Raw genomic sequence first — 25,228 nt, 5'->3', positions numbered from 1 at the left:
CTACCATTTCTTTATTATTCACAGCAGCCTTACCTTCATCCATTCTTAATGGATCCACGTCTCTCTCTTTTTCATTCTATCTCAATGTATTTTTTAGCAACAAGTTTTATTTATAAATACTAGTAAACGTAAGGTCGCCATAGTCCTACTGGGCCATTGGACTTCTCTCTCATTAGAGAGAGAGTGATGACTGGTGATGGTTTTACCAGAGGGTCACCATGCCTCAAGTGAGAGGTAAGGTTTAGAAGGAGAGCCCTTCATGGTAAACTCAGCAGGCGTGGGAATTGAACCAATTTTTAAAATTTAAAATGTGTCCTACATTAGATTACTCACAGTGTAGAAATAGGCCCTTCGGCCCAACAAGTTCACACCGACCCTCCGAAGAGCAACCCACCCAGACCCCTGCGTTTACCCCTTCACTTAACACTGCGGGCAATTTAGCTTGGCCAATTCACCTAACCTGCACACCTTTGGACTGTGGGAGGAAACCAGAGCACCCAGAGGAAACCCATGCAGACACGGGGAGAACGTGCAAACTCCACACAGTCATTCGCCTGAGGCAGGAATTGAACCTGGGTCTCTGGTGCTGTGAGGCAGTAATGCTAACCACTGTGCCACCGTGGTGTTCATCAATGCTGTTCATCACTGCAATGTAAACAAGGCATTCAGCCAACTTGTATTTATGATTTAAAATGTTCTGTGCACTTCACGAAAGTGTCATGAATTTCCTTATAAGTATCATAAGGAAACATTAGGGCCAGTGATCAAATCCTTGTCCAAAATGATAGGAGAGTTGTCGCTAATTAGAAAGATTTAGGGAGCGAGATCAAGAGCTTACGGTTGAGATATGGACATCAACAGAAGAACAAAGGATGTTTAAGGATGCAGGGGAGACCAGAATTAAAGGAATTCTGAATTTATGGAGGGTTACAGGATTCGAGAATATTAAAGATCGGGTGGAGAATCTTGTAGATACGTAAACACCACCGGGGTAAGGACTGGCAGGTAATGAGCATATGAATGATAGCTAATGGGACTTGCTGACAGTTGTGTAACAGCAGACACACTTTGAATGAGATGAAATGTTTGGAGTGTGGATGCTGAGAGATTGGTTTGGAGAGCTTTGGAATAATTGAATTTAAAAGTTATAAGTATATGTATGAGCTGCAGATGCGCTGTGAAGAGCAAAAGTATAAATTATCTGCTCAGGATCAAATAAAATCCCATAACTTTATACAGTCAGAGAATCATGGAAACAGACCCTTCAATCCAACTTGTCCATTGTTAATGAAGTTTCCCAAACTGAATTAGACCCACTTGCATGCATTTGGCCTGTTACCCTCTTAAACCTTTCCTATTCATGTACCTATCTTCTAAATGTCTTTTAAATGTTCTAATTGTACCTGTATCTACCACTTCCTCTGGCAGTTCATTCCACATACAAATCCACTTGTGCGTGAAAAAAGCTGCTCCTCAGGTCCCTTTTCAGTCTTTCTTCTCTCACCTTAAAAATATGCCCCCTAATTTTGAACTTCCCCACTCTAGGGGAAAAGACATTTGCTATTTGCCTTATCTGTGTTGCTCGTGTTTTTATAAACTTTCATATTGTGCGTGAATTTTCTCCATGTTCATTTTCTGTGAGTGATACTAGAGGATTTGAATATTACGTATGGCAATATGTAAGATACAAAGCTCATCCTGTTAATATCTCTGGCTGTCTGATTATAACTTCAGTACAATCTCCAGATTTCACCTTAAGTTGTTAGGAGATGCAGCCCCTTAATGTACTGAGTTACCTGGGATGGGTAACCTACTTCAGTTGCAATGATAGATTTTATTTTTGATTACAGTAATGCCAAACTGTACCCTGCCCCTGCTTATTCCTGCCAAAATGTTGGTCAACTTTTTTAATTGCAGCCTCAATTCTTGAATGCTCAGGAACATAGGATCATGGGTGGGGCCACTCACCACCTTGATCATTGTAAATCAGGGACCTCAGTGCCATTCTACAACCCATTCCCCCCCACCCCCACCCCAAATTGTGGCTTGATGTCTAGAAATGTATTGACCTCTGTCTCAAAACATTTTAATGATTGAGTTTCGACAGCCCTCCGAGGTAGAGAATTCCAAAGATTCACCACTTGCTAAGTGAGGGGCAGCTTTTACACACAGGTAGTGGTTTGTATGTGGAATGAGCTGCCAGAGGAAGTTGTAGATGCAGGTACAGTTATAACATTCAAAGACACTTGAACAGGTACATGAGCAGAAAGGCTTAATGGGATCTGGGCCAAATACAGGCAAATGGGACTAATTTAGAATGGGAAACCTGGTCTATCTGTGAAAATATTCCTCTTCTTTTCATCCTTGGTAACTTGCTCCTTATTCCTGTTTCCACTGGTTCTAATTCCCACAGTCAGGGAAACATCCTTTCTGCTCCATCATGTTTGTTCCTTTTTAATTAGTTTCTATGAGATCACCTCTCATTTTTCTAAATTCCCGAGCATTCTGGCCCAGTCTCTTCAATCCCTCCTCAAAGGAAAGTACTGCCGTCTCCAGAATTAGTCTAGTGAACCTTAGTTGACCACCTGGTCACTCAATTCTGTCATTATATGGTTTGCTTTAGCACAGTCATCTACTCCTGGACCTATAATCAAATTGTATGGATTGCTTTCACTACAGTTGACAAAATATCTTCTACTCTTAGCTCTTGTTATCACTTATTCAGCTGTTTTCTTCTGTCTTGGCTTGCTATCCATGATCTCCTTGTTTACCTATCTCTTTCTTCTCTCTCTATCTGTCTACCTCTACCTAACTGTCCACATGTTCTCTCCCTCCCCTTCCAAATTTCTCATCAGTATATATCACTTTTTCCCTAGTTCCTGACAGTTCTGATGAAGGGTCACTGGACTCAATGTTACCTCTGCAGTCTTCCCATGAATGCTACCAGACCTGCTGAGTTTCACCAGCAATTTCCATTTTTGTTTGATCTTCCTTTTATGTACAGTTTGTAGTTTTAAACACCAGGTGGCAGTATGATCCCATTGCTTGCAGGCATACTGGAAAGGGAAGAGTGATTTTCCATTTAAGAAATTACTGTTCTCTGTAAATATTGTGCACTGCATATTGACTGTTTACTTTAGAGATGGTGAGAAAAACAACAATAGAATAGTAACCATACAATAGAAACATTTAGACAGGCACATGAACAAGCAGTAGATAGAGTGATATGGATCAGGTGCAGACAGTGGGATTATCTTAAAATCGCATTACAGTCGGTATTCACATGGTAAGCGAAAGGGCCTGTTCCTGTGCTGCACTAAAGTTTATTGTATTCCAAAAGCATCTTGGAGAAACATAAGTGCAACATAAAGGTGTAGAACAGGATAAACAAATGTAGCGAATGTAGAATTTCTGAACAGAAATATTGTGTAAGTTTATGTGTATTTGGTAATCCCTTGGAGCATGCTTGCTTGTGGGAAGAACTTGCACATGGAATTTTTAATGTGTTAAAGCTGCTGTGTTGCAGCTATCAGATGGTTCTAGATAACCAGGAGATATTTGTGATTTTACTGCCTGCTATAGGCATGTGAGAAGGATTGTCACCTCGCAGATTAATTGTCAATGTCCAAATTGATTAAGTCTTTGAGGTGGTACCCAGAAGTGGGAATGCTACTACTGCAACATAGTATCTGCCGTATCATGCAAATATCTCCATTAAAAGTGAGCAAGCTGTAAGGTAAACTTGATTGTGGGAAATCATTTAACTGTTTCTAATACTAGGAGAATTGCATTTAAGTTGAGGGGCAAGTTCAAGGAGATGTGAGGGGCAAGTTTTTACGGACAGAGTGGTAGGACTCTGGAAGGTGCTGGTAGGGGCATTTCAGGGACTTTTAGGTAAGCACATGAATATGCAAGGAATGGAGAGATATGAGAGAATGACAGGCAGAAGGGATTAGTTTAATTTGGCGTCGTGGGCTAAAGGACCTGTTCATGTGCTGTACAGTTCTATGTTCTAATTACTTACCAGAAATGGGTTTCTGCAATTCAAAACAATAAATGAACAAAATAGTCTGTATTCTACTTAATTTATTTCATCCTTGTTTATAAGTTCATGTATGTTTATTATCTGCGCAAGAAATACAGTAGTTCAAAGACAAAGTCTCAGACCATCAGTTCCAAACAACTTGAATTTGACAATAAATGTATTTTTGCTACATCTTGGGTAGAGTTTTATAATCCTTGGTGAGCAGGGTTGGGGTAATTAATAATAAGCACCTTTACAGAGGCCACAAGGGACAGACAATAAATTTTGATCTTGCTAATGACGTCCATATCCCATAAATAAATAAAAATAAATTTAAAAATATGGATGTCTTTTATATTTTAAAGAGGAATGATAGGTGATTTTATTCACACACCAGAGGGAGCCTGTGTGATATATCTGTTAGTAATTGTTGACTGAAAATGTCTACACTCAAACTTCTGTTGGAATTCCCATTATCTGTAGCCATTTACAACTACAAAAAGGCGATCCTGTGGGCAGACCAGGTAATGAGAATGATGCATCCTCCTGGCAAGGGAACCCAGATCGTGGAAACTCAAATGTTAAAATTAGAAACAAGTGGAATAAGAGCAAATACCAAAATAATTAACTTAGCATAAAAGGTTCTGAGAGTGTGGAATGTCCTATTAGAAACCAAAGATGCAGAATCATTTGGATGTGGGTAAAAAGGGATACAATGCCCTTACAGTGTAGTCATCTGCATTCATATTGCACATGGAACATAGACGAAGCTCATAGGCACTTCAGAAATGTGGAGAAAATAGACCTCAAGCCCGGGAATACAAAGTTAGATGGGGGCAACTGAAGATGTGTCAGAAGTTAAGGAGATTGTGAAGAAGAGAAGGAAGGTGGGTGGCTTTAGACTGGAATTTCTAGAGCATGGTGTCTATCGGCTATATATTTACTAAAGAGAGGAAGGAGAAGCACAAGAAACTTGCATCAAAGATTTGGGTTATTTAGTGTTGGACTGGAGGTTGTCATGAAGATTGAGAGGAACGAGACCGTGGAGATACACGGGAGCTGAAGAATACTTGGAGAAATGAAATATGTAAATGAAATATCAAACACAATACAGAATCAATTGGTGTGCTGTTTAGTCTGCTCTTCAAAAAACATGGTTATTAAATATTCCCAAAGAAGGAATTTGTTCATGAACTACTTATTGAATCTCTAAACTTAATTTTGCAAGTGTACTTTCTCTTCAAAATATTACCTCAGTGTCCATTTGGCTGTAATTAACCTTTGTTATAGTTTTGTTGTTGATGCCTCAGATACCTGCCTTATGGACCTTTAGAATCATAGAATTTACAGTACAGAAGGAGGCCATTCAACCTATCACATCTGTCCCAGCTCTCAAAAGAGCAACCCAATTTGATCTATTCCTCCACCACTATCTCAGTAGCTCTGCAATTGCACCACTTTCAAATATATATCCAGCTCTCTTTTGAGTCCTCCTATGGAATCTGCCACGACCATTTTCCGAGACAGTACATTCTAAATCCTAAAACCTCTGAGTAAAGGGTTTCTCCTCATCTCACTCCTAGCTCTCTTGCTGATGATCTTGAAATTGTGACCTCTTGTTACTGACACACCAACTAGTGGAAACAGAATATTCTTGACCCTGTCAAAATTGTTCATAATTTTGAAAACGTCAATAAGACCACATCTTAATCTTCTTTGCTCCAAGGAGAATAAGCCTAATTTTTCTCATGATTTCTTTTATTCCAAATCCTGGTATCTTTCAAATAAATCTCCTCTCCAGGGCTTTAAAATCCTTCCTTAAATAAGGCGCCCAGAATTGAAGACAATACTCCAGATGTGGTCTGACCAATGATTTGTTGAGGTGTAGCATTCATTTCACTGCTTTTATACGCTATGCTTCTATTTATAAACCCAAGGATCCTATAAGCTGCCTTCATAACTGTTTCAACTTGCCTGGCCACCTTCAGAGAATTATACTTATGAACCCTAAGGCCAATCACCTTCTGAACTCCTCTCAAAGTTGAGCTTGTTTTTCTCCCATGTTTCTTTAACCAAAATATATTACCTCACATTTATCTGCATTGAGATTCATATGTCAGATATCTGCCCATTTGGCCAACCTGTCAATGTCCCTCTGAAGTTGGTCAGCATCATTCATAATTCTCTATTCTCCCTAGTTTAGTGTCATCTGCAAATTTAGAGGTTTTGTCCTCCATATCCATCTCCAAATCTTTATACAAATCAGAAGAAAGGTCCCAACACCAATCCCTGGGGAACACCACTTTCAGTTTGTCTCCAGTCCTGGGGCCTCCAGTCCAGTTGGTCAGCGGTTAACATTGCTGCCTCAGAGGGCCGGGGCCCGGATTCAATTCTGCTGTCACGTGACTGTCTGTCGAGTTTGCATACTCTTACTGTGTTTGCATTGATTTCCTCCCACAGTCCGAAGATGTGCAGGTTAGTTGCACTGACTGTACTAAATTGCTCATTGTGTCCAGGGATGTGCAGGCTTGGTGAATTAGGCATGGGAAATGCAGGCTTATAGGGATAGGGTAGCGAGGGAAAGTCTGGGTGTGCTGTTCTTCGGAGAGTTGGTATGGAATTGATGGGCTGAATGCTCTGTTTCCACACTGTAGGGATTTTATGATTCTAAATGCTTATCTATACATACTCTCTGTTTCCTATCTTTGAGCCAACTTCTAACCCGTGCTGTCAAGGTCCTATAAATCCCAAACATTTCTAATTTGCTAACCAAATTGACATGTGGCACCGTACCAAATCTTTTCTGAAAGTCCAAGTATACAACATTCACAGCACTGGTCCCATTCACTGCCTATGTTACCTCATCAAAGAATTCAGTCAAATTTGCCAGACATGACCTGTTCTTGACAAAGCCATGTTGACTATCGTGTATTAACGTATTTTTCTCTAAGTATACATATTTATGTCATCCCGTTTTATGGCCTTCATCAGTTTTCTTACTATTGATGTCAAGCTGACAGGTCTGTAGTTTCCTGGGTTATCCTTTGCCCCTTTCTGAAAGTATCATGTCACATTTGCAATCCTCCAGTCCCCAGGATTAATCCTGTGATCAGAGAGGCCTGGAAAGTTTTTTCATTGGTGTGCAGCTTCTGAATTCCATATGGATCTCCAATGACACAGAATTGAGAGAACTTCATCCATCCTGCTGTGGCTGCTTTAATTTCTACAGGGTCAGTGACTTGGATAAGTTCATTATATCCTATTGGGGCCATGAGCTCCAATGCCCTTAGGTTTTGGAACTGAGGTTTTACAGCTGCGTGGCCCCTTCAAAGTATTCTTCTCTGACTTTGGGCATGGTTTAGTTACCAGTTCTGAAAGCTGGTCACTACCCTAACCACACTTGTAAAAAGTTGAGTCTTCATGTTTTTCAGCTACTCCAACGCAGTCAACAAGGTATTTACCATTTTTTTTATTTGTTCATGGGATGAGGGCATCACTGGCTGGGCCAGCATTTATTCCCATCTCTAATTGCACAGAGGACAGTTGAGAGTCAATTACATTGCTGTGGGTCTGGAGTCACATATAAGCCTGACAGATTCCTTCTGTAAACCAATGAATCCAATAGTGAACCAGAAGGATATTTTCCTGACAATCACCAATGGTTTCATGGTCATCATTAAACTATTAATTCCAGATTTTTATTGGATTCAAATTCCACCATCAGCAATGGCAGGATTTGAACCCAAGTTCCCAGAACATTAGCTGAGTTCCTGGATTAAGAGTCCAGTGATAATACCACTGGCTATTGCATCTCCCTCTGCACATTGAATGGTACCCAGATGGGTTTAGGTGGCTTCATTTTTGCTCTAGGATAAGTCTGAAATGCCAGCTTCCATTAAGATTAGTAAAGGAGCAAAGATTACCCTGCAGGTATTAACAAATAGAAATGTATTACATTCGAATGCACTTGTTAAGAAAGTTAGTCAAGCTCCCCACCTCAAAAGTTGCAATTCTTCCCTATTGTATTTCCCTCCATGCGAAAAAGCGAATGGTATTTCAACTATATCTGTTGCTGCAGAAGATGTTGGGCAACTCTGTTACAGGAATGCGAGGAAACCTGTACTCTTGGCTTCTGAAATCAAATGCAGATCTTTACAGTGTGTGTGTGTGTGAGAGAGATGCACCTGGATATCTTCATGTTAGTGCAGACCCATAGTGCAACCTGGATATTGTCATATGTAGAAAATTACTTACTTCAAAGTCTCTGGTTTAATTTAACAGATCCACGTGTAACTTTTTGGGGTTAGTGTTAAGTTACTGCAGATAGAAACTGTGGAACAGAAACTTAATCAATCAAAGTAAATAGAACAGGATGTTGAAAGAAAATACATAGCAAAAAAAAAGTGGAAGATTTGTTTTGAAATAAGTTATTTCCTTAAAGGGATGTTCTGATCTTTCTTAAGAAGTATTATTTCACCCCTCTTACTGCTGTTTTAACTTACTTTATACAGATAGCGCAACTTTACATAGACAAATAGCTAAGTAGTCTATTTGGTGTCAGTTGCTTGCAGTTAATGTTTCACAAGAGATGTCAGGGTCTTGTTAGTCTCTCTTATATGCAAATCTGATTGTAAATTTACAAAATGGGAACTGAACACCATAGCTGGATTTCTGATGCTTGTAAATCATCGGTCTGTGATACCATGATTGCCAATCAGCTCTTATTTCTCTTCTGAATGCTCAATACCTGTCTTGGTACATGCATGAGAAAAATTTAGCTTTTCAACAGTTGTGTACTTTTATGAAGGATCAAATATTGTTGGTCATTGGCCAGTTACATTTGGTCTTCAGATATGTTCACAAGCTCACATTTACAGTTTTATCTATGTTTGGTCATTTTCACCAGAATTATTTTTCTATCTTTCAGGTGTGGGCCAGTAGTTTTCTTCCCAATGAGCCAAGAATAGCTGATCAGACACAACGGGACCATTACAAAAGCCACAAAATGCCAATGCTGGTGGAGTATGCCAAGTTAGAGTCTCAAAATAAGGTTTTTAATATGTTCTGCAATTCCATAGCATTTTCTTTTATTTTGTGAGATGTGATTTTACATGCACGTTTACTTCACTCTATATATGTAATTAAATTGTGTAATGAGGCAGTGAAAATGAATGGGGTTTAATAAAGTCATGCCTTTCATCACAGGAAAATAGGCATCATGCTCAGTAATTTAACTGTGCTTGTAAACTGTTCTATTCACTGGACCTTTAGTGTTTGTAGGCTTCTGTCATGTTTTGATTCAAATGTTCCCTCTCTGCATGTGTTCGTTTAAGCTGAATGTGAAATGTTGTAGTCATTTGTTTCAAGGCTTTTGTTTATATTGCATTTCATTTCCACTATTTCAAAAAGATTTCAAATATCCATGCTGAAAAAATCCTGTATATTTATCTCCCCATTGTATGTGAATACATTGATTTTCCTCAAGCTGCCCTCATGACTTGGTCATGGGTCTTATGTCTTACATCAGCTTCACTACATAACTGGTTATGAAACAGTACACAGGAGAAGACTTGCACCCAGATTGAGTGGGTCTCTTGTTTCGACAGTCCTGTGAAAGCTAACCTGTACAGCTTTTCACAATTAATATTTCTCTGAGACACAGAGCTTGCTATGAGGGGACTCTGCCCTGTATTTCCTTCATTTTCTGAAATATGCTGATGTTTAATCGGGATAATGGTTGAAGATTTAAGAAATTTTCTGATGATTAGGTCATTCATGTGTAATTCCTTCCTTCTAAAAACAAGAGAGAAACTGCTTCTATATCGTTGCCACATTGATAAATTACTTGACATTGATTTGACTCTAGCTTCCTTCATCATAAATTAGTGACTAACTGATGTAAAGTCCAGATCTTGTACCCAAGGTGCTACTTTATTACAGACCTGTGCTCAATCAGAAATAATTACTAATTGAAATGGACATGTTACTTGTGTAATTGTATCATGGTCTTCTCATTGAACCAGTTAACATGGATGTAATGCATTCATCTGATCCATTCATTGAGATTCTTTTCTACAAAGAAATTGCATAATTATGATAAATATTGAAATGTGCATGTTGTTCATGGCAGAGATCAGTTAATAGACATCATGTGAAGAACTGATAAAGAAAGGGGTGACCTTTTCGAGGTTTACAAAATTATGAGGGGCATGGCTGGGATAAATAGGCAAAGTCTTTTCCCTGGTGTTGGGGAGTCCAGAACGAGAGGGCATAGGTTTAGGGTGAGAGGGAAAAGATATAAAAAGAGACCTACGGGGCAACTTTTTCCACACAGCAGGTGGTATGTGTATGGACTGAGCTGCCAGAGGATATGGTGGAGGCTGGTAAAATTGCAACATTTAAAAGGCATTTGGATGGGTATGTGAATAGGAAGGGTTTGGAGGGATATGGGCCAGGTGCTGGCAGGTGGACGAGATTGGGTTGGGATATCTGGTCAGCATGGACGGGTTGGACCAAAGGGTCTGTTTCCATGCTGTACATCTCTATGACTCTATACCTTTTATGCTCGCATTCAAATCATTTATATAAATGACAAAATGTAGAGGACCCAGCACCGATCCTTGTGGCACTTCACTGGTCACAGGCCTCCAGTCAAAAACAACCCTCCACCACCACCCTCTGTCTTCTATCTTTGAGCCAGTTCTGTATCCAAATGGTTAGTTCTCCCTGTATTCTGTGAGATCTAACCTTGCTAACCAGTCTCCCATGGGGAACCTTGTCAAACGCCTTACTGAGATCCATATAGATCACATCGACCACTCTGACCTTGTCAATCCTCTTTGTTACTTCTTCAAAAATCTCTATCAAGTTTGAGACATGATTTCCCACACACACAGCCATGTTAACTATCCCTAATCAGTCCTTGCCTTTCCATATACATGTACATCCTGTCCCTCAGGATTCCCTCCAACAACTTGCCCACCACCGATGTCAGGCTCACTGGTCTATAGTTCCTTGACTTGTCCTTCTTGAGGGATTTTTTTGTGAATTTTGCATCTTGCCTTGTGGGTAATACACATTTCTGTTATTGAGCATCAGTGGTGGAGGGAGTGAATGCTTATGGATTTGGGGTCAATCAAGTGGATTGCTTTGTCCCACAGGGTGTCTAACTTTGTGAGAATTGTCGGAGCTGGACCCAAGTAGATGGGGAAGAATCCATCACACTCCCGACCTGTGCCTCATAGATGATGGATACATTTTAGGAAGTCAGGAGTGAGTTACTTGTCACAGAGTTACCATCCTCTGACCTGCTCTTGTAGCCACTGTGTTTATGTGGTGAGTCCAGTTGAATTTCTGGTCAACCGTATCCCCAAGGATGTTGATAGTGAAGGATTCAGTGAAGGTAACACCATTGAATGTTAAGGAGTGGGTGTTAGATTGTCTTTTATTGGAGATGGTCATTGCCTGGCACGTGTGGCGGGAATGTCACCTGCCTCTTGTCAGCTCAAAACTGGATGTTGTCCAGGTTTGTTGTATTTGAACATGGACTGCTTTGGTATCTAAGGAGTCACGAATGGTGCTGAACATTGTGCAATCATTGGCAAACATCCCCACTTCTTACCTTATGATAGAGCGAAGATCATTAATGAAGCAGCTGAAGATGTTTGAGCCTAGAACATGACCCTGAGGAACTCCTACAGAGATATTCTGGAGCTGAGATAATTGACCTCCAACAACCATAGCCATCTTCGTACATGCCAGATGTAACTCCAACCAGAAGACACTTTGCTCCTGATATACATTGATTCCAGTTTTGCCAGGACTCCTTAATGCCACACTTAATCAAATGCAGCCATGATGTCAAGGGCTGTCACTCACACCTCACCTCTGGAATTTAGCTCTTTTGTCCATGTTTGAACCAAGGCTGTAATGAAGTCGGGAGCTGAGTGGCCCTGATGGAACCCAAACTTGGTGTCATTGAGCAGGTTATTGCTGAGCAGATGCTGCTTGATAGCACTGTTGATGACACCTTCCATAACTTTACTGATGATCAACAGTACACTGTTGGGGCGGTAATTGGCTCGTTGGTTTTGTCCTGCTTTTTGTTTACAGGCATTCCTGGGCAGTTTTCCACATCATCAGATGCCAGTGTTCTAACTGTATTGGAAGAGCTTGGCTAAGAGTGTGGCAACTTCGAGAGACTAAACTTAAGTACTATTGCCAGAAAGTTGTCAGGGCCCATAGCTTTTACAGTATTCAGTGTCTGCAACCAGGTCTTGATATCAAGTGGGGTGATTCAAATTGGCTGAAGACTGGTATCTGTGTTGCTGGGAAGCACTGGAGAAGATCAAGATGGATCATCCACTTGACACTTTTGGCTGAAACTTGCTGTGAATTCAGCTGAAGTCTTTTTTTTTTTTGCATGATGTATTGGGCTTTTCCATTGACAATGGGGATATTTGTGAAGTTGCCTCCTCCTGTGAGTTGTTTAATTATCCACCACCATTCTCAATTGCATGTGGTAGAATTGCTGAGCTTAGATCTGATCCATTCATATTTGGATTACTAAGCTCTGTTAATAACTTGCTGCTTATGCTGTTTGTCATGCAAGTAGTCCTGTTTGGTAGATTCACCAGGTTGATACCTCATTTTTAGGTGTGTCTGGTGCTGCTCCAGGTGTTCCCTCCTGCACTCTCCATTGAACCAGGGTTGATACATTGGCTTGTTGGTAATGTTTGAGTGAGGGATATGCCAGGCCATGTGGTTGCAGATTGTGCTGGAGTACAGTTCTGCTGCTATTGATGGCCCACAGCACCTCATGGAAGCCCAGGCTTGGTTTGCTAGATTTGTTCAAAATCTGTCCCATTTAACACGGTGATTGTGCCACACAACACAATGAAGGTGGGACGTGGGACTTGGTCTCATAAGGACTGTGCTGTGGTCACACTTAGCTTTATTGTTGAGGACAGATCATCTGCAGTCAGCAGGTCGGTAAAGATGAGATCAAGTATGGTTTTTCCTCACCGCTTGCCACAGGCCCAGTCTAGCAGCTGTAACTTTTAGGACCAATCTGATCAGTAGTACTGCTTCCAAGCCACTCTTGGTGGTGGAGATTGAAATCCCCCACCCAGGGTACATTTTGCACCCTTGACACTCTCGGTGCTTTCTTCAAGAGTTGGTCAAGATGGAGGAGTTCTGATTCACCATTCAGTGAGGACATTACTTGGTAATCAGTCGGAGGTTTCCTTGCCCATGTTTAACTTGAAGCCACATGAGACTTCTTGGGGTCCAAAATCAATGTGGAGAACTGCCAGGATAACTCCCTGCTGACTGTGTGACACTGTGCTGCCAATCTCTCTTAGGTCTGTCTTGCCGGTTATACAGGACAGATGCAGGGTTGGTGATGATGATATCTGGGATATTGTTTATTAGGTATCTTTCTGTAATTATGACCATTTCAGGCTGTCGCTTGATTAGACTGTGAGAAAGTTCTTCCAATTGCAGCACTAGCCGCAGTGAGAAAGACTTTGCAGGGTTGATGGGGCTGTTTCTGCTGTTGCCTTTTCCGCTGGCTAGATCAATGCCATGTGATCTGTCCAATTTCATTTCTTTTGTGAAAACTTTGTAGTGATTGATGCAACTGAGGGGCTTGTTTGGTCATTCCAGAAGGTAGTTGAGAGTTAACACATCCTGAGGGACATTCATGATCTGAATGGGTTTTCTGACAATGGTTTCATGGTCATCAGTAGGTTCTTAATTCCAGATCTGTTTTATTTAATTCATTTTGCACCATCTGCTATGGCAGGAATTGAACCCAGGTGCCCAGAACACTAGCTGAGATTCAGGATTAATAGTCGAGCGAAAATAACGTTTGGCCATCAAATCCCCTACATCTGTTGAAGAAAGTTTGGAATCAGCCAAGTATCTGGAAACCATGTTATTTAAATTTAGACAGACAAAAACCTGGAATTCCTGAAATCTTAAGACGTTGAAACGGTGGAGAGTAAGTGAAAGCACAAAGGACGGAGGAAATTCTGGTACTAATGAACAGAATCTGATTTGTAAGTTATGCTCAAATTTCCAAAATATTTCCTTTCTGTTTTATTGTACGTCATCTTTTCCTGGAATGAGACGAAGTGAGTGAGATGCAAGTAGCTGGGACATTTATTACAGCTGGGGCAGATTGTGAGGTGTCCTGAGTGAGTGAGTAGAGCCGCATGTGTTAATAGTTGTGAGGGATTGTACAGGTGAGAATGAGTGAGTAGAGATATTGAATTGAACAGTATGTTAGACCTGATCCTTGGTGGGTTTTCGGTGCACTAGCAGAGATACAATGTCAGGTAGCAGAGAAAAGGTGTGGCACTTATGCCACAGAAAGCTTTCCGAATCGTTGTGATGGCATTGACCTGCCTGGTAGCGTTTGGTGATGTGGTCTCCTAATCCTGCTGCTGGGAAAGAGGATGGCCGTTTTCAGCACTAATCGGTCCCCCAGAACCACCAGGTCTCTAACTGCAAAGTGCTAATTTCTCACGGTCTGCCATGCCAGGGGCAAAATAAATGAACCATGAAGGGCTGCTCCAGAGTGCCGATGCTTGACCAGATGCATAATGGCTTTTTAAATACAGCACTGGGATATCCTGTGATTACTTGAACCAGTGCTGGTGAGTGCTTCCTCATATGGCAAATGGAAAAACCAGGCTAGTGTCAGATGGGTGGGGCTCCATAAGGGAGTGATACCTGACTAGTGAGGTGAAGTTGGGGTAAAATCATGAACAAACATCCTCAGCCTGTGGAGAAAACCCCTCCATGGAACTCACAAAATAACCCTTTGCTAATTTCTGGTAAGATTCAGCCCAAGGTTTCTAACATTTTCTGCCTTTATTCGATACATTAATATTTCTTTACAGATTGTTCTTAGAGAATGAAAATTACTTCAAACGCAAAATTAACTTTTACAGTGAATGCTAAAGTTATGTTGTTTAGGAAGGCAAGTGTCAAGAAAATCTCTTCTGTCTTTTTCAAATATTGATCAAGAATACTAACTAGTTTAAAATGTTTGGCAGGAAGTGCATCCATGATATTTGTAATTTAAGATTACCTTGTGTGATGCTTAAACTACTTAATAAGGGCCAATAGTGTTGGAAACAGTAATATTTCACATAGAGGATTGGCTAATTAGAAGACTGAGAGTTGGAGTTCGGCAGCATTTTCAGGATGGCAATCTGTAAGTAGTCCTGGGGCCACAGTTATTCACAATTTATACAAAAGACTTGAATGAAAAATGTACAATGATTAAGTTTGCGGATGACACAAAAATAGGTAGGAATGCATATAGGGAGGACAACACAGAATGTCTGTAGAGAGATATGAACAGATTAAATGTGTAGGAAAATCCTTGGCAGATGGAATACAATTTGGGGAAATGTGAGACTACATATTTTGTTTTTCAGACTGGAGTCCTGTGACCAGTGGAGTGCCACAAGGATCGGTGTTGTGTCCTCCACTTTTTGTCATTTACATAAATGATTTGAATGCGAGCATAAGAGGTACAGTTAGTAAGTTTGCACATGACACCAAAATTGGAGGTGTAGTGGACAGTGAAGAGGGTTACCTCAGATTACAACAGGATTTGGACCAGATGGGCCAATGGGCTGAGAAGTGGCAGGTGGAGTTTAATTCAGATAAATGTGAGGTGCTGCATTTTGGGAAAGCAAATCTTAGCAGTACTTATACGCTTAATGGTCAGGTCCAAGAGAGTGTTGCTGAACAAAGAGACCTTGGAGTGCAGGTTCATAGCTCCTTGAAAGTGGAGTTGCAGGTAGATAGAATAGTGAAGAAGGCATTTGGTATGCTTTCCTTTATTGGTCAGAGTATTGAGTACAGGAGTTGGGAGGTCATGTTGCGGCTGTACTGGTCATTGGTTAGGCCACTGTTGGAATATTGTGTGCAGTTCTGGTCTCCTTCCTATCGGAAAAAGGTTGTGAAACTTAAAAGGGTTCAGAAAAGATTTACAAGGATTTTGCCAGGGTTGGAGGATTTGAGCTATGGGGAGAAACTGAACAGGTTGGGGCTGTTTTCCCTGGAGCGGCGGAGGCTGAGGTGTGACCTTTATAGAGGTTTACAAAATTATGAGGGGCATGGAGAGGATAAATAGACAAAATCTTTTCCCTGGAATCGGGGAGTCCAGAACTAGAGGGCATAGATTTCAGGTGAGAGGGGAAAGATATAAAAGAGACCTAAGGGGCAACTTTTTCATGCAGAGGGTAATAAGTGTATGGAATGAGTTGCCAGAGGAAGTGGTGGAGGCTGGTACAATTGCAACATTTTAAGAGGCATTTGGATGGGTATATGAATAGGAAGGGTTTGGAGGGATATGCGCCAGGTGCTGGCAGGTGGGACTAGATTTGGTTGGGATATCTGGTCGGGGTGGACAGGTTGGACCGAAAGGTCTGTTTCCATGCTGTACATTTCTACAGACCGCGATAGCGATTATCAGTGGACTGTTAATTCAGAGGTCCCGGTGATATTCTGGGGACCTGGGTTCGAATCCCACCCTGGTGATGGTGAAATTTGAATTCAATAAAAATCTTGATTTAAGACTCTAATGATGACCCATTGTAGATTGTTGAAAAATCCCATCTGTTTCACTAATGACCTTTAGGGAAGGAAACTGCCCTCCTTATCGGGTCTGGCCTTCATGCAACTCCAGACCCACATATGTCAATTCTTAACTGCAATCTGGGCAATTAGGAATGTGCATTAAATGCTGGCCTAGTCAGTGATACCCTCATCCCCTGAATTAAGGAAAAAAAGAGGGTTGTCGAGGGAGTGTCATTAAGTATATTCCAGGTTGAAACAGACCGACTTTTAATCAGGTAAAGTTAACAATAGTTAGGGGAAAAGGCAGGAAAATGGACTTGAGGATTATTAGATCAGACTCAATGGCTGAATGGCCTACTTACGGTCCTCTGCCTTATGGTCTTAGATTTAGGGTGGAATCTTATCGGGAACTTGAAAGATGTAAATAATGGGGAGAAATCTTGGCAGTATCATGTGAGAGGTATGGTACAACCTGCCTTGATGTTGGGAGCAATGTGCTGCATCTTTCTGAGTTGGGGCGAGATTCCTGCTGGGGTAAGGTGTAAGGGTAAGATTATACCTTCTCCCTTTTCTATATTTTTGATTGTGGACTGACAAGAGGAAAGACCTATTTTGAAAACTAAGGTCTATGGAATAGATTATGTACTTTTCAAAAGTTAACTGACGATTATTGTAAGTGGTATTTACACTGCTTTTAGTTCAAGCAGTGGGAGAAGTTATTATAGATGAGCTGGAACCAGGGGCGGGGGGAGATTTTGATAGGTTGCAAGTTGCTGATTGTTCTGTAGAGCGGTGACCAGCTGTTGATAATGAAGGCTTTCTACCTGCCAAAAGCTATTTGATTGGCTCCGACGGTGGTATGATGGCTCAGTGGTTAGCATTGCTGACCCACGGCCCAGGCACCCAGCTTTGGGTGACTGTCTGTGTAGAGTTTGCACATTCTCCCCATGTCTTTGTGGGTTTGCTCCAGGTGCTCTGGTTTTCTTCTAAAGTCCAAAGATGTGCAGGTCGGTTGGGATTGGCTGTGGTAAATTACCCATAGTGTCCAGAGATGTGTAGGCTAGCTAGATTTGCCCAAGGAAAGATTAGGTGAGTCTGGGTGGGATGCTCTTCCATTCGTTGGTGTGGACTTGATGGGCTAAATGGTCTGTTTCTACACCAACACTGGGATTCTGACCTCTATTTTCCCTTTATCAGTTACTGTAAACTGTGGCTTTCAGTCAGGAAATGCACCAAAACTGACACTGCCAAAAAATGAAGGTTAAGCCCTTATTCTTAGTAGCTTCCACATCTAGAGATGGTTGAAGCAGGATATCTGAGTCAAGAAATATTCTGACTTCCAGCAATACGCATTGGGAAAAGTACACGTAATTTTTTGTACAGAATAATTTAATTTTTACCCCAATCTATAAAATGTGTAATGGTCTTTAAGTTGTCAGAAACTACCAAATAATGTACATTGAGATGAGAAACAAACCCCATTGCAAATCAGTACATGTCACCTGCTTGACCCTAAGATACTGGAAAATACCAACTCTGCTGACAGCAAATGCATGCAGACTGCTTTCTACTTTTGATCTGTTATCTTACTGGATTGTATTAAGCTCTTGATTTTAAAATGGGAACCATTATCAATGATTCTGTTTGAAATAGTACAGCTGATGCCCTCTTTCCAACACTTCAAGGATGTTGGCAAATTTCTTACCAGCAGAAACATAACATACTGTTTGCATCTTTCTTTTCTCTTTCTTGTCCTTTTTAAGGATAATTGCCAATTTTCCTCTCACAACTTGCCGCTATTTAGTTAATTGATAAAACTTCAAAGCAAACATGTTTTGATTTACTATTTGTCATAAGGTGAAAAATTCTTGTGACATCTCCATAGTGTATGTTTAGGGATATGACTAAACAGTTTGAGTCCAGGCATATATATATTTTAATAGTTCTTCTAGACGGGCTACAGTGCAATTATTTTGTTTTTCAAATGATTTAAAATGGATTTTCATTATTTTGCTTACTGAAAGTGCCCATATTTCTGTGCTAAATTGATATATTTACAGTATGCCTTAACCACCCCCTCCACACCCATATATTGATACTGTGTATTTAGAAAGTTTGGTGTACTTTCATAATTCTATACATTTCCATAACTATAGATATTGAAACTCTTTTGAAATATAAGTATGGTTTAACTTTTTCTGAATGAATATAATTTTAAAGCCCAAAGGACACTTAAACTCTGGCAATATGATCTTAGTACATTATGAAAAGGAATTTCCAGCAAGAAAAGAATTAGCTCCAGTCTTGTGAACCCTATTGTAAGGACCACTTGGTTTAAGTTCATATATTCTTTTATACCATATCTTTAATGTTTTCATTGAGAGCACAGAGGACAAGTTATGCATACTTGTGAACTTCCAACACAGCTTTGTAAAAATCATTATTTTTAATAATTATTCATTTGATTCTTGACTTTTATGTCACTTTTTAAGTTTCAAGTATTTGTGCTGTAGTCAGTTATTTTAAAAATGCATTGCAGTGGGACCTAGGAGTCAGTTTTGACGTATGTACTGAATAAAAACTGAAAGAAATGCAGGTGCTGTAAATCAGAAACAAAAGCAGAAATTGCTGGAAAAGCTCAGCAAGGTCTGACAACATCTGTGAAGAGAAATCAGAGTTAACATTTTGGCTTTACTCGGGTCACCAGACCAGCAATGTTAATTCTGATTTCCCTTCACAGATTCTGCCAGACCTGACGAGGTTTTCCAGCAATTTCTTTTGATGTACGTATTGCTCTGTGTATTACATGGTAGAAACAGATTTCTTCTTTGATATGAACAACTGAAAAATGTCCTGCCTTTGTGCACAAATGTGAAAAGTTCAACCTGCTGCATAGGAAACCAGTTAATTGAAGAAGTGTAATACTGCTCTTGAAACATTAACTCTCTCTAGGTGCTACCAAACCTGCTGAATTTCTCCAGCATTCTCTGGGTTTGTTTCAGATTACCAGTATCCACAGTATTTTGCTCTTATTTGAGAGGTAATGTTCCTGAGAGCTTTTTTTGTAGCACTCAAGCATGTTCCAAGATGTTCTCTCCCTTACATTTACAATATTAAAACTACTTTAAGCTGTTTGTTTATTTTTACCCACACAGAGGAATGTTGTGATTTGTTTTCTAATGTACTAGAAGAGGAGTGAGATTGAATGCCATTCATTATGTATTGTTGATGTGTTGACCAAATCTGCTGTTTGCAGAATGGTCCATTTATTTCTCTTCTGAGTGCAGAAGAGAAAATATAGTTTTTGTATCAACAACAACAGCTTACATTTAATGTAGTGAAATGTCCCAAGAGTGTAGTCAGTCAAAATTTGATAGTAAGCCACACAAGGTGATTTACGACTGGTGACAAAAAGGTAAGTTTTACAAAAAACTCATGAAAAAAGGTAAGAATAGGAGAAGTTGAGAGGGGAATTCCAAAGCATAGAGCCTAGATGGTCGAATATTTATACACCATTGGAGCTGTGAAGAGGTCCAAGAGGTCACGATTGAAGGGATGTGGCATTCTCAAAGATCGTGGGTTTGAGAGCAGCACTCTGGGGTGGCATGGCATACACTGTTGAAGCCCAGAGTAAGACTCTGGCAGCAGCACGGCATAGGCCGGACCGAGACAGTAGTGGCGGAGAAGGAAAAGTTGGGCTTTCATTAAATTATCTATCTTTATTTTTTACTTTAAGTTAATGAGAATGGTGCCGATTCATGACGACAGTATAAACTTCTCTGTATTTTATATTGAATACATCTGTCAATAAATGATTCAATTCAAGAGCAGACCATTTAACCCTTCAAGCCTGCTCCACTGTTTGTTTCTAATTATGACTGATCATTCAACTCAAAAGATTGTTTCTGCTTTTCCTCCATATCCTTTGATCCCTTTAATGCTATATTCAGCTCCTTCTTGAATTTTTTTTTTCGTTTTATCCTCAGCTTTCTGTAGTCGTGGTTTCCACAGGCTCACCATGCTCTGGGTGAAAAAAATTCTATCACCGTTGTAAATAGTTTACACTGTATCCTTAGACTATGACCCTGTTCTGGTCTCCTTTGCTATCAGGAATATCCTTCCTGTATCTGCCTATTTAGTCCTGTTAGAATTTTATAGATTTGTGTGAGATGCCCTCCCTTATTCTTCTTAACTCCAGCGGATGTAATCCTGATTCAATCTCCCCTACTATGTCAATTCTGCTGTCCCCGGGATCATTCGAGTAAAGCTTCGCTGCATTCTCTCTATAGCAAGAACATGCTTCCTCAGATAAGGAGACCAAAATTGCGCACAATGTTCTTGGTGTGATTTCACCAAGGCCCTGTATAATTGCAGGAAGGTATTCCTCATGTTCTCAAATCCTTTCATTATGAAGGCCCACATACCATTTGCCTTCTTGACTGCCTGCTATACAGTATCTGCATGCTTGTTTTTAATGACTAGTTAGCAAGGTCACCTAGGTCTCACTGTACATTCCCATCTCTCAATTTATAGCTATTCAGATAATAATCTGCCTTCCTGTTTTTGTTACAAAGTGGATAACCTCCCATTTGTCCACATGTATTGCATCTGTCATGTATACATTTGCCCGTTCACTCAGCTTGTGCAAATCACATGGAGGCCTGACTTCTTCCTCCTCCCAGATCACCCTTCCATCCAGCTTTGTGCCATTTTATTTTTTCTTTTCTACTTCTAGAGGACTGAAGCTGTTTGCAATACTCTTGGTGTGATCTAAGTGGTTATTTGTATAGCTTTAACAAAACCTACTTATTTTTATATTCGATTCCCTTTAAATGCAGACCAACTATTTACCTTCCTCATTACCTGCTGATTATGTATGCACGTTTCTTTGTGATTAATGCACAGGGATTCCCAAATATCTGTAGTTTTCTGCAGTTGTTCTCTATTTAAATAAAATTTAGCTGCTCCTCTTCCTGCCAAAATGCAGAAATGTTCATTTTTCTGCATTTTTGCCATCTGTCAAATTTGAATTTGCACATTCACTTAACCTGCCTGTAACCCTTTGTAGATTCTTTGTGTCATCTGTACCACTTGCCTTCCCACCTAGTTTTATGTCATCCAAGCCATTAATATATATTATAAATAATTGTCGTCCCAGCACTGATCCCTGTGACATTCCACTAGTTACAGGTTGCCATTCTGAAAATACCCCCTCCTCCCCACTCTCTGTCTTCTATTATTTATCCATTTGCTATCCACACTGTTCTACTACCTCCAAAACCATGGAGGTAGTAGAACAGGTAATAAGAACCATGGAGTTCTTATTAAAGTTCTCCTTGCATAACAACCAATATATTATTTGTTTGCTGATTGTTTAGTGTGCCTGTATGGCATCTCTGTGTTTTATGGGTCAGGATCCTGAAAATGCTTTCCTAACGCGCAATGGGTGTATGAACACCATACAAACTTTAGAGATTCAAGCAGTCAGCTCACCATCATCACCTCAGGAACATTAAGGATGGACAAGAAGTGTGAACATTGCTAGTGATGTCCATATGCTACAAATAAATATTAAAAAGTACAAGGACACCAAAATTGTTTTACATGCAAACATCTAATATTTCCAATTCATTTTTTCAAAAAAGTTTTGTTATTCTTTGTAGCAAAATGAATGCATGTCACATCTATTTCATGTATCAGCCCTGAATGCCTGAAATCTGTGTTGTGTAAACTTAGTCACATGAGTGGTAAAAGCTGCAGTAATTATTTATTTTTATAGAGCAGGAAGTATATAAAGTGTGGTAGAACAGGACAACCTAAAATAATACTATAATAATAATAATAGAAGTGAGGCTGGTATAGTATTGGTATTTACAGTTAAATGACACAACATCTGCTTTTAGAAACATTTTGAAATAGAAATGACATATTACAAAAAGATAAATTTGTGATTATAAGGAGAATTGACTGTCTTGTATATTTTATAAATATTAACATGTAGAAACATTAAAGGCAAAATCAAATCCTGTTGAATGAAAACTGAAATTCCTGCTGATGATTCATGACATGGATAAATGTATTAACTTGAAATTGTTTAAAATTCTCTAAGTTATGAAATCCCTCCTGCAAATATCTTTTCCACCCCTCCTCCCTTTTAAAGACACTTTCAACTTCCCTCTGTTCCGATGTACCTTGGCAGCAAATCTATTAAAAATTATTTCACGAAATGTAGGCATTGCTGGTTAGGTGTGGTGAGCAATAATTTGTGAAATTCATCTGACCATTTGCAAACATGTGGGTATTCTTAATCATCGCATGCGTAGTAGCAATTTCAAAAAGTGAACCAAAGTGGCCCTTGCTTGAATTTCATAATCTGTAAGGAATTGTGACTCTGGCTCGAGTGTAAGTGATAGAAAGTAAACTAAATGGGGTAGATGAGATGTTAAAATAGTGGAAATTGTGAGGGACTAGTTAATGTTTGCAAGTATACAAAAGAGCAAAGGTCATAAGCTTACCATACAATTTTGCAGACTCCTGAATGCATTATTCAAGCCCATTGTCTTTTGACCAAATTTGAAGGCCAGTGGTTAATACACTTGTTTCAAAGAAATCTTAGACCAAACATGATTTTGCCTGGATGTGATGCAGAGGATGCCACAAACCTAAAAGCAGATCCAATGACACCTCCTATTTATTTCTCATTGTTTTATACTCCGTCATTAAGAAAAAATTATGTTCATAATGATATGACAATTAAAGCTAAATTTCTTTCAACTTAAACACTTGAAAATAAGCTATGATGGGCTTATATCTGCCCAAGTGTAATTCTGTTGTTGAAATACAGTAAACAACCCTTATTGTCTTTTGTTTTTGGTTTTGAAGGAACGTATTGTGGTTGAAAATGAAGACTGGTTGGTCGTAGTCCCATACTGGGCTATGTGGCCTTTTCAAACTTTACTTATTCCAAGAAGACATGTGCTTCGTTTACAAGATTTATCTGATAATGAGAGAGACAGTAAGAAAATTATCATTTCTTGTATACATGAAACATCACTTTTAAGAATTTTTCAAATGACAAAGGAGAGGGTTGAAACAGTTAATCGTAAAATTACTGTGTAATGATGATGCTTTTAGTCAAAATTCTTTGTTCATCTTGACTCAGAACATTGTATCACCATGGAGAGCAATGTTAAATGCTTGATGTATTTAAAGTAGAGTTTGATGGATTTCTGATAACCAATGGTGTAAAGAGTGATGGGATAGTGTGGATAAAAGGCTATTAAAGTGTTGAGCAGCCGTGAGCATAATAATTGGTGCAGTAGGCTTGATAGCCTGAATAATCTACTGCTATGCCCGTGTTGCCTCCAGCCTCATAATAAGATTTTAGATTAGATTCCCTACAGTATGGGAACAGGCCCTTCAGCCCAACTAATCCACACCGACCCTCTGAAGAGTAACCCATCCAGACCCATTTCCCTCTGACTAATGTACCTAACACTATGGGCAATTTAGCATGGCCAGTTCACCTGACCTGCACGTCTTTGGACTGTGGGCAGAAACCGGAGCATCCGGAGGAAACCCACGCAGACACGGGGAGAATGTGCAAACTCCACACAGACAGTCGCTCGAGGCTGGAATTGAACCTGGGACCCTGGTGCTGTGAGGCGGCAGTGCTAACCACTGTGCCACCATGCACAATGTTATCTCATGGATTGGGATAAGGGGGAGGTAAAGTAAACTAATGCATTACTAAGGAGAAAGTGAGGACTGCAGATGCTGGAGATCAGAGCTGAAAATGTGTTGCTGGAAAAGCGCAGCAGGTCAGGCAGCATCCAAGGAACAGGAGAATCAACGTTTCAGGCATAAGCCCTTCTTCAGGAATGATTAGGAGTCAATATAGATCACAGAGGCGCCACAGGGGTGATAGATGAATGGGATCTATTGCAAATTAGGATAGAGACAGCATAGTTTTGGGCAAATTGAGCTTTACACAAATCTTGCTAAGATTTCATTGGTTGAGTAATGCTTACCAGAGACGTTTCACACAGGAGCTTGCTGCCTCTCACCAGGTTCCCGATGGTAATATGGAAGTATGTGTTACCACTACTCCAGTTAGAAATCTTGGTGAATGGATGGGTGGTAAGAATATCCTTGAAGAGAATAAGAAAGTCAGAGGCAGAGCTATACAGCACAGAAAGAGACCCTTCGGTCCAACTTGCCCATGCCGACCAGATATCCTAAACTAATGTAATCCCATTCGCCAGCATTTGGCCCATATCCCTCTAAACCCTTCCTTTTCATGTACCCATCCAGATGCCTTTTAAAATGTTGTAATTGTACCAGCCTCCACCACTTCCTCTGGCAGCTCATTCCATTCACGTACCACCCTGTGTGAAAACATTGCCCCTTATGACACACTCATTTTTCCCCCCTGAAGTGGTCAAATATGACTGCTTCTCCTCACAAGATGGGTCAATATCTTCTATTTCCTGACCCTCAATGGGCTGCATGGCCTATTTCAACGCCCGTGGCACTGTCATTAAGAACCTGAAAGGCTGAGACAGGCAGGTTTTTAATCCGGAAAGGAATGAAGAGAAAAAAAAA

The 25,228-nt window shown here is 40.1% G+C and overlaps 1 protein-coding gene across 2 annotated transcripts in view; it reads left to right on the top strand.

Annotated features, from left to right (window-relative positions):
• Positions 1-25,228, top strand: part of galt (galactose-1-phosphate uridylyltransferase) — a 72,764-nt gene that overhangs the window by 38,337 nt on the left and 9,199 nt on the right. For both annotated transcript variants that reach the window (XM_043682609.1, XM_043682694.1), the window contains exons 7-8: positions 8,952-9,074; positions 23,507-23,639. In XM_043682609.1, coding sequence (XP_043538544.1) covers positions 8,952-9,074; positions 23,507-23,639 — 256 coding nt within the window. The remainder of the gene's footprint in view (positions 1-8,951; positions 9,075-23,506; positions 23,640-25,228) is intronic.

This window comes from Chiloscyllium plagiosum, chromosome 1 (assembly GCF_004010195.1).
Source record: "Chiloscyllium plagiosum isolate BGI_BamShark_2017 chromosome 1, ASM401019v2, whole genome shotgun sequence".
In the NCBI taxonomy this organism is placed as follows: Eukaryota; Metazoa; Chordata; class Chondrichthyes; order Orectolobiformes; family Hemiscylliidae; genus Chiloscyllium; species Chiloscyllium plagiosum.
Note: the sequence above shows the minus strand (reverse complement) of the source record. Positions and strands in the feature narration are given on the sequence as shown.